General features: G+C 41.3%; 2 protein-coding genes across 2 annotated transcripts in view; both read left to right on the forward strand.

The window, feature by feature from the left end:
* Positions 1 to 1,860: 1,860 nt before the first annotated feature.
* LOC109464557 (platelet glycoprotein Ib alpha chain-like) lies at positions 1,861 to 10,047 on the forward strand. Its single transcript, XM_019761561.1, has 12 exons — positions 1,861 to 1,865; positions 2,486 to 2,557; positions 2,819 to 2,887; positions 4,847 to 5,016; positions 5,660 to 5,833; positions 6,225 to 6,363; positions 6,731 to 6,804; positions 7,085 to 7,220; positions 7,698 to 7,881; positions 8,222 to 8,516; positions 8,996 to 9,221; positions 9,840 to 10,047. The coding sequence occupies exons 1-12, from the start codon at positions 1,861 to 1,863 to the stop codon at positions 10,045 to 10,047; spliced, it is 1,752 nt and encodes a 583-aa protein (XP_019617120.1).
* A 318-nt stretch (positions 10,048 to 10,365) lies between these two features.
* The window catches only part of LOC109464558 (adhesion G-protein coupled receptor G6-like), an 8,708-nt gene continuing 8,577 nt past the window's right edge, over positions 10,366 to 10,496 (forward strand). Inside the window, exon 1 of the mRNA XM_019761562.1 lies at positions 10,366 to 10,374. Coding sequence (XP_019617121.1) covers positions 10,366 to 10,374 — 9 coding nt within the window. The remainder of the gene's footprint in view (positions 10,375 to 10,496) is intronic.

A 10,496-nucleotide genomic window follows, 5' to 3' on the forward strand; every position in this document is an offset into this window, starting at 1 on the left:
TATGGCATTGCATGCATGACAATTCAATTAAATATTGTACTGGCATGCAATTACGGAGAGGAATTTGATCTTTATTATTTAACAGGCAGACACATGTCTGAATTTTGATGGCATTTAGTAAGATTGGCAAACCATAAATTTACATAGAGCACAGTGCATACCGATAATATGAGCTATTATAACACTCGTATTACAAGCTTAGGATGATTATGTCGTAAAAAGATAAGTAATAATTTTTCATTACTTTACAAGATTGACAAGTGGTAAAGTGTAGATATTTGTAAGCCCGTTTATATATTATGTAATTATGATCCTTAAATTTCAGATATTTGCAACAAAATATGATCACAAGTATCGAAGACGGCGCATTCGAGGGACTTATCAACTGTGAAGTGCTGTGAGTATTTTTAAATCAATTATGTGTACATCAAAAATATGTAATCCGTATACATATATCATGTGTACAAACGATGCTGTTTTTAAGATAAAACCAGTATATTTTACCGTGTGTATGTGTATTCTTTGTTGATTCGAAGATTATTTGTGAAAAAAGGTAAATATAGATATAATAATAAAACTAAACGTTATCAAACACTGACGAACGTTGCCTGCGATAACCGATTTTAATACATTATATGTAGGTACCATTCGTCCTCTACTTTGTAATATCTCTACACTGTAGTCTGTAATTGATATGTACTGCATTCAATAAAATCTGCCATGCTAGATGTGCACCTTGAAATGTCAAACCGTTGTTCTGACGTATTTTGCGTCGCCCTCAATGAACCTTTCACGGTAAGTTTAATGTTAACTTTAGGTCATTAGCAAAATAGAAAAGACTAGTAGTATGAACCGCGACGTTCCATGTTAGCAGATGAAACTTGATTGCCCACACGTAGGTTGGAATAGATTAGGTGATAGAAATACGGTAAATATCACAAGTAATGGAGTATGAACGTCATAGGACTCCCGTGGGAAGGTAGCAGAAAGCAAAAGTTGAAAAACTACTTTATTCGTCAGCCTGTTTCTTAGGCCACAGCAAGGAAATTTTATGGATGACATCCTCCTCAGGCTCTAAATCTAATGCGAGCGGGCGAAAAAAAAACAAGGCGGGCCGAAAAAACAAGGTTCCTACATTTTAAATTTTTGACTCAATCATTGTACAAATAGTTTTGATTTATTGGGAACATCACATATACACAGCCAACATCACATATCACTGCATCAAAGCAATAAAACATTAAATCAGAGCCTTTTCTTTTTTCCTCTCTTCATAGTTATCTGCTATCCACTGGCGTGGCAACAGATATCTTTGTCCATTTTCGGCATGGTGACCACTGTCAGAAGGCAACAAAATTTCTTGTTTTTTTTTCCAAAATCAGGTGAACATTAATGCGCTCGCTGATGTTATCCATAAAAATTACTTGCTGTGGCCTTACAAACAAGTCGTAGACACAGGAATACGGTAAATATCACAAGTAATGGAGTATGAACGTCATAGAACCCCCGTGGGAAGCCGGTATCAGAAAGTAAAAGTTGAAAAACTACTTTATTCTTCAGCCTGTTTCTTAGAAACAGACGAAGTCGTAGACACAGGAAATTAAAAACATCCATCAAGAAAAGCTCCACACATCAACAATAACATTCCCTCGGGTCGGTGAGCTCAGTTCTTTCCAAGACTAGCGACGTCATTGTGTTTTTTTTTTTTATTCCACGGGGTTTTCGTGATGTGTGAACAAAAGAGTCTTACGTCATCAGCATGGATGGGGTCCTGACGGCAGTTGCCTTGGTAACGGTATTGAAAAGAGCCCGGATGGAGAAACTGTCGGGAGAATAGATGTGGTTCAACCTTATGGGAACATGGGGTCATTAAAAGGTCGTATGCAGATTATTAATAGTCTCCACCAGGCTCCTTTGCAGGCTGAATAAATAGTAGAAATCGGCCTAAAAAGGGGATATCATTGGGTCCAATTGCCAGCAAAAGAGTCTGGTGGAGACTAGTACACAGTTCGGTGGTTAAAGGAATTCAATGCTATTTTATGGCAGCAAAACAAAAAAAATATGTTGACATTTTCGCCATCCTTCCATACGTAAAGTATTTGAAATAGCCCAGAAACAAGCTAGGTGAGGAGTCCCTTTATTTTTTGATACCATTGAAAAGCTAGAACCAGAGTATGATACCAAACAAGCAACCCATTTTCCGTAAAAACATCGCCTTTTTGGCCTCACAAATATCCGTATGCAATGGGATATACGATTACTAAATTTTAAAGAAATGCATAACCGAAACCGATTTACAACCTAAGGGATTTAACATAGTGTTTGGGAATCTAAACCATCAATCATCTACACCTTTCCAATTTAATTACTCTGTTAGACTTAGAGAAATTTGTTCTTAATAAACCGGCGTTTAGACCAGGTACTGCGTGTTCCCTCTATTTTATTTCCCATGATTTTAACTCGTGTTTATTTTTGTAATCCGCAGGTTTCTACACGACAACAACATCACCCACATCTCTGCTAACACATTTATAGGACTGGAGTCTCTCTCGAGACTGTAAGTACAATTCAAAACGGAAGACATAAAAATTTAGTTCGTACTTTTAATGTGACTTATTTTTAATGTAATCTTTACTCTCACATGTACATGTACGCCCAGCCATAAATAGTACAAGTTCGCATGGTATGTATAGAGATTTAGACATTATCCTTTTTATATACATGTACATACAAGAAATCGCAATACTAGATATCTTTATCGTATTTGCTCAAATGACATTGTGCCACAGAAAACTTATCGTTTTTTTCCCCTTCCTAGGACTCTACACGAGAACATGATCTACAGTATAGACCAGGGAGCTTTCAACTTCCCACTGCTGTCAGAAATGTAAGAATATTTTTGAAATACATCTTATGGTGCTTTACGAATCATAGCTAATGTTATGTCTAATTAAGGTCGTAGCACTTGGTCAAAACTTTGTGAACAATTCGCTATAGAAGAATGACATAAACCTCCTATAGGTCAACAGTGGTAGCCTCTATCAGGCTTCGGGAGGAGGCTGGAAAGAGTATAACTTGGCCAAATAGAGGGATAAAATGCTCAGGGATTTGGCCCGCTAGAGTTGGTCCTACTAGTATATTCGTGTGCGCCAAAATGTACTCTCTAGCGGACCAACTCCCTTGGCACGTTATCTCTCTATTAGGTGAATTTCTCCTCTTTCCAGCCACCTCCCGAAGCCTGGTAGAGGCTACAACAGATCTAATGCAACACTGACTCCAGGCGGGTAGGGGGGATTTCTAGCCTCCGTAGCAGGCTTATAGAAGTGGGGTTTGTTTGTCTTTGGCTGTTTTCTGATTAGCCCAGTTACGGGGACAATTCAACCTGGCTGGCTATGTTGTCTATATGCAATCAGAAAATAGTACATAAAAGTTCCCAAAAAAAACCGAAGACCCCCAAAACTCCCAGTTTTTGGCATGCTATTGAGGCTAGGGAATGTCAATGTTACGGTATAAACAGGGAGAACGTGCCCTTCCGCCGGAGTTCTGCTGACTGGGGTACACTTGAGCGACCTGACAGGAAGTCACAAAGTTTGTTGTTGACTGGTTGAAGAATGACGCTATACAACATGGCATGTTTAAAATTCAACCGTGGGACTTGGTGCGGGTGTTGTTTCCGTGGTTTTGTTAGTACAAAACTATTCAAGTTATGACATTTTTGTTGAACAATGGCCGATCATGATTTGACAAACTATCTTTGATTGACTCTCTTCTGTTCGAATCTACTTTGCAAGTGTGCAAAGTCATTACTGAGTTTTATTTATTAGTCATTCATTCATTCATTCATTCATTTATTCATTCATTCATTCATTCATTCATTCATATATTCATTCATATATTCATTCATCCATTCATTCAATCATTCATTCATTGATTCGTTCGTTCATATTATTTGCATGACTTTCATTGTACATTTATGGTCTTACAAGTGCAGGTCATGTCAAAGTTGTCCGCAAGACATCATCGTGTTCTATCTTATTCAGTTTTCCCATGATTGTTGACATGTCATCTACAGACCTCACTACCGGTACCCCCTCGCCCAACAAGAATTCGAAGTTCAATATTTCCTTTCGCATTATCATGCCACATTTTAAAAACATTTTTTGTCTATGACTAATATTTTATCCCCCACTGCTTCCAAAACTGATGCCGTCATGTTTGTTGTGACTTCTTTAGTCGCCAGGAAGCCGATTTGTAAAGACCTTGTCCTTGACAAGACCCCCTGCTGTTTCTAAAACTACTTGTCTAATGTTTACTGTGGCATTGCGTGGCGTAATAGCCAGAGCGTTCGGCTCAGAACCAAACGGTCTCGGGTTCGATTCCCTGACATGCTCGATGTTTTGCACTTGGGAAAGCGAGTTCACACGACTTCCCTCCCTTAACGGTGGAGTGACGCCCACTTAACCTTTCGGCTAACCGTTAATATTGTGTCCAAACACTGGGGAGTGTGGGGTCGTGTGCCGCAACGTGCTCGTGCTCGCAGTATGCTCGATTCGGAACCAAGAGTCCCGGGTTCGAGTCCTGACATGCCACCGATCTTATGCCCTTGGGAAAGGCACTTTACACGACTTTTCCAACTTAACTCAAGTAAAACTGAGTATTGTCTGTCTCTATGTGTGGGACACAACACCAGAAACAGCTACCTTTGTCCTACGTGCATTGTATTGTTATGATTTCAATAAATCATATAAAATCAAACACTGAGGAGGACACAGGCTAAGATCTGCACATTTGCCACAAAGAACCTTATTTTTCATGTTTACTTATGTTTGTTGTCGTTACTGTGTAGAACGCTGAGCTCTAACCACCTCGTGTGCGACTGTTCACTCGGCTGGTTCCAAGACTGGTCCTTCAACGTGACGGACAAGGTCCGGCTGGACAAGATCACGTGTGCGGCACCTGCCAGCCTCGCCGGCGAGGAGCTAACGGCGATCTCACGGGACTCATTCATTTGCCCTTGTAAGTAACTGTACGCCTACATTGGCCAATTGTATTTTCTTAAAGGCGCACTATGTAACATTTTCTTATAGGGAAACTATATAACATTTTATTAAAGGGGCACTATGTAACATTTTATTAAAGGGGCACTATGTAACATTTTCTTAAAGGGGCACTATGTAACATTTTCTTAAAGGGACACTATGTAACTTCTTAAAGGGACACTATGTAACGTTTTCTTAAAGGGGCGCTATGTAACATTTTTGCACCTATATTTTGGTAAAAAATCTTTGTATATTGTAATTTACTTTTCAACGTAGATGTGCATATATTTCTCATTTCAGACATTATAATTGGCGCTCAAGCAGACCACATAATGCACACAAAAATGACCAACTCTTTCATGCATCACATTTACGCCGTCTATCGACTTCTTGGTATATTGCAGCAACATTAACTGACAAGACATGATTACACGCAAGCGCTTAGCTTAATGTTGAAGTCGTTATCAAAACATCAATGGTGAATGTACAATGAAACAAATATAGACAAGCAAAGCACAAGAGTAACAAAGTAAGAGCAACAATGTAAAATAAAGTTACATAAACTTAGCTACAGTCTACATATGCATTCAGTAAAAAACTACATATTTCTGTCTCCATAGGGCATTGCGATACACAGGGCCAAGGATGCTATCGCTTTTTCCAAGACTTGAAAACGTTGGAGGACGCCAATGCTACATGCGCAGCGAACGGGAGCCACCTAGCGACCCTGTACAGCAATGCAACCATGCTGTTCTTCCAAGAGATTGTACTGAACGACATCGACATCTACGACGGTAAACTGCAAATCATTACAGCTTTCTTTTACAAAAGCAACTTATATTTTGCTAAGATCTATAAATCTCTTTTCAAGTAACATATATTTGTTATACTAATCTTCGTAGAAGGAAAACATTTTGAATTTGCTTTTTTTTTCTTCAGTTGCAAACAAATAAGGTCAATAACCTGGTCCAGACGGCTGTCACCATGGTAACTGGTGCTATAGTATACACCTGGTGGCATTAGGTTATATCATGTAGCAAGGGGCTGGTCACCATATGAGTTTAAGTAATAATAAGCAGAGCTTGAGTTTGTTATGCTTGACGACGTGAAGTTAATACTATGTATCATTGTTTTGTAAATGTGATCTTTCTTGTTATAATAATTATTTTCATTTGCCACCCACAGCTCCATACTGGATCGATGCTAACGACAGGGATGTAGAAGGCACGTGGGTGGACGCCAACAACAACGAGCTGGTGTTCGCGCCGTGGGCCAGCGGACAGCCGGACAGTGCCTCCGGCGAGGAGGACTGCTCTACCATCAGGTAAACTGTTAAACCCTATCAGAACCTTCCCCGGCTACTGACAGACCAATGTTGGCGGTAGGTTGAGAGCAGTGTTACTGATTTGGGCGCCTCCAGGTAATGACAAGGGTCCCCGAAGTCACCCTTTTACCGACCAACAGCCAACCAATGTTAGCGGTAGGCTGGGAGATACATGGCCAAATGTAGGCTTCTATCAAATCGAATTTGAGTTAAATTTGAATCGAATTCGACCCCTGGACGGATGCCTGGCGAACCACAGTCTCGTATTAGCCACATGGTGTTTTACATCATTCCCCTGACGGAAGCCTTGTAAATTGTACTTAAAAACTTCCTTAGTTAATGATGTTCTTTTTTTTTTTCACTGTAGATGCCGAGAAGACGGTACCTGTGTGTTAGATGACCAACAATGCAGCGATCGTTTTCGTTACATTTGTGCCTATGGTAAGTTTCCTTCAGTTACGTGTTTGCAAAGCACCAATGATTGTTCTGTCTTAGACACTTTGGTCACTTGATATGTTATATGAAACGTAAAGCTTAAGCTAACACTAAGTGAATTCATACATTGGCTTCTTCTATCTTTCTGGTCAGAGTGCTCTAAACGTCAGTCTAACCTGGTCGGCTGAGTTCGAAAACAAAGAAGGGAGAAGGTCGTCAATGTGTGACAAGGGCTTATTTCAGGGCCCTTACAAAACAATGTCACTTTCCCCTCACCCCACTCCAGAGCTGTGTCCGGCGGAGAACCTGACCACCACACGCGGAGTGTTCCCCTGGCCGGCCACCCAGCCTAACTACACCGCAGAGCTAGACTGTCCACACACCGTCAACGGGCAGACGCACAAGATGGCGTCTAGACACTGGTAAAACATATTCATATGGCAATTTACTGTACATACCAGTAGTTGTTGACATGTACAACTGTAGTTTATTATTACCTTCGCCAAGAAGGTTATGTTTTCGTGGCTATGTGTGTGCGTCTGTGTGTCAACAGCATAACTTGAGAAGGTTTAGATGGATTATCTTGATATTTAGTAGGTGGGTAGGTCTTGATGAGAACTCAAGATGATTAGATTTTGGACCCCTGGCGGCTTATTATGGTATTGCAAGAACTTCCAGTCGTGATATCTAGTGATCTGGACAAGTTAGGGTCATGATTTTTGGATGGTCTGTAGCTCTTGTGCCCAGAAGAAGTGACGTACTCTCCCCCTAGCAGCTTGCTTGGGAACTGCAGGGGCGTTTGTATGGAAATGTTTAAAGTAGGATAACCCAAGAATCGTTTGACCTAGTGTCGTTATTTTTGGTCTGTAGATAGCTTAAGATTGTATACTCCCCTACAGCTCGAAGGATACAGCTGGTGGCCCGGAGTGGGACGCTCCTGTCATCTATGACTGTCCGTATCACCCTGACTTCACCACCGGCGCGCCCCCCACCCCCCTGCCTACCACCTCAACCACAACAGTCAGGCTACCCACTGCGCAAGCGTCAACAAATGTCCCGGATTCTGACTACACCACTCAACAGGTGGGTGTTTCAGTGGATGAAATTGTGGCAGCTAGTAAAAATACTAGCTGTTACCAATAATTCTTGTAATTTGGTCTATTCCCGAACTGAATTTCTTGCAAGGTACAAATTTCACATTTAAAGATCCACACAAGTCTCGACCTGGTCTCGTGTTCTCGCGAGACTAGGTCACTCCGTGATCAAGATGTACAGTCAACATCGAAAGTTTGGAGGTACGTGTTTCTACCTTATAAAACAGTCACTGGGGAGTATTCTACTCATGCTCTGTAATCTTGCGTGACTGACGAACCTCTTTAACTACAAAACGTTTTTATTTTTCTATTTTTGTCACTGTTAACAGGAAAAAACAACAACAATGACGGCATCTACAACATTACCTACAACAGAGAGCATCACCCCTACTACTACTACAGCACAAGCTACAACCACGCATGCTCCAACTACAACGGTCATGCCAACGGATCCGGAAATGACGACAGACGCTGATGTGCCGACAACCCGATCAGACGATCACCACATGGAACCGTGCCCAGAACACACCCCGTCCCCAGACAACCCACAGTTCCCCACCCCTGGGGCCACCGTCCCCACGGTCATTCTTTTGGAGGACTTGGTGATGTTCCAACCTACCATAGGTAAGTTTTAACACTTAAAAGTGTGTTCTGGTAATTAAGATTCTAGTGATTACATACAAAGAAGACCTGTGTTAGTAAGACGCCTACATAGGCCATCTCAAATAATGAAGTACGAAAGAAATCATGTGGCGTAACGGCAGATTACTCGGCTCAGAACCATGAGGTCCTAGGTTCGATTCCTGCCCCTGAAAAAGGCACATTCCACAACCTTCCTTACTTAGCTCAAGTGGAAATGAGTATTGTCTATTGTCTTATGCGTTGGTGGCGGCATAAAAATAAGTTTAATTTAAACTTTTAAAAACTTGAGTGTGCCGTCAATATGTCTTGTGTTAAATGTTGAAATAAAAGAAAGAAAGTCAAACAAAACATAGGTCTTATAAATACTAGTACCTCCTAGCGACCAATGCAAGGAACAGTCCAGGGAGGACAAAATAGGGGTAGGCAGAATTAAGACGAGTTAAATGTCGTTTTACACCTAGAAAACGTGGACCAGCTCTCGGCCCGGTTGTCCTCGCTGACCGAGCAGGCCGTTGAGTTCAGCCCGCGGGAGATAGAGAACGCCGTGGACACGCTGTCCGGGATCGTGTCGCTGGACGAACTGAGCGAGGAGGCGTCCGCTAACGGGATCAAGACCGTCAGCAACCTGCTAGTCGCCATGGAGAGTAGCCTGTTTGAGGCTGAGCTCAAATTCAACTCTACTAAAAAGTAAGTACTGTAATAAAAGTTCACTGTTGTGGTAGTTACATGTCTAAAAGGTGCAACTTTTGTTCAAAGACTGGTCGAAAGCTCTAAGTGAGAAGATGTACATGTTGTGTTGGAAGAAGAGTTTTACCTTAAATTTGAACATGAAAAGTAAGTAATTACGATCTTAAGCGAAAGTTGGGCAATTTTAATAATGTCCAAGGTAATATTCTGCAGCCTGGGTGCCATCCCTTTTGTAACGGGGATTTTGGAGTCGCTAACCCTAAAAGTGTGCAAGGTGCCTTATTACAAAAGGAAAGGCACTAAGGCTAGATATTTTCAATTGTTTCTTGCAACGCAGTATAAAATTGTCATGACAGTATCAAATTACTAGTAGTATCAAATATCAATTTGCCAGTCGTAATTAATATTGTTTGGCTGATAAAAACGCTTAAACCACGTTAGAAATAAGCCCAAGCCTAAATTTCTTGAAGTGTAAAATAACGTTAAGTACTAGATAGTTAAATGTTTGAGACCAGAGGGCAAATACATGTAGGGAAGGACTAAGGGTAGTCATAATGCCACCTGTCGAAAGATAATTGTTGTGCGTCTTCGATTCAAAATCGTCCGTCTTGTTTACAGGATGCTGGACGCCGTGGGCGCTCTGTCCATGAAGGTGAACTTCCAGTCGGAAGTGTTTCGGGCGGTCTCAGAACACGTCGGCATCCTGGTGCTGAACCTGACGGCACCTGATGACGTCAACGGACTACGCTTCTCCGAGATCGGCGCCAACATGACGGCAACACTGTCACAGGGACGGGTACGTATTATCTGCGATATGATTAACTAGAGTTCGGCGATCTCATACCTCCATGAATGTCTAATGATTTTGTAATATTATGTATATGGTGATGGCCACCTATAAATGGCTTACATTCACAATCCTGCTCATTAGCAAAATTTTTATTCAAAGTACTCACATGGCCCTAACTTAGTAACATGCAACACATTGGTGAAATCCTTATCATCTGGCAGGGACAAGGTGTGATATTGTTGGTTCTATGCAAGCTACAGACTAATTTTCAGGTTTTATACACAACAATTACATGGTGGTAAATTACAAGAAACTCTTTGAAATGCCCTTTTAAAAATCTAAACCGGGGCCAAGATGAGAATGGTTGGTTGGTTGGTTGGTTGGTGTGAATGTGATGACGATGTGTGACTCAAATAATTGGTCATTTAAGCTTGGTGGCATGAATTGGAACAATGCTATCGCTAGGAGGGGGGGGGGGGATGTTG

The sequence above is a fragment of the Branchiostoma belcheri genome, unplaced genomic scaffold (assembly GCF_001625305.1).
Source record: "Branchiostoma belcheri isolate BF01 breed outbred unplaced genomic scaffold, Haploidv18h27 scaffold14, whole genome shotgun sequence".
NCBI classification, from domain to species: Eukaryota; Metazoa; Chordata; class Leptocardii; order Amphioxiformes; family Branchiostomatidae; genus Branchiostoma; species Branchiostoma belcheri.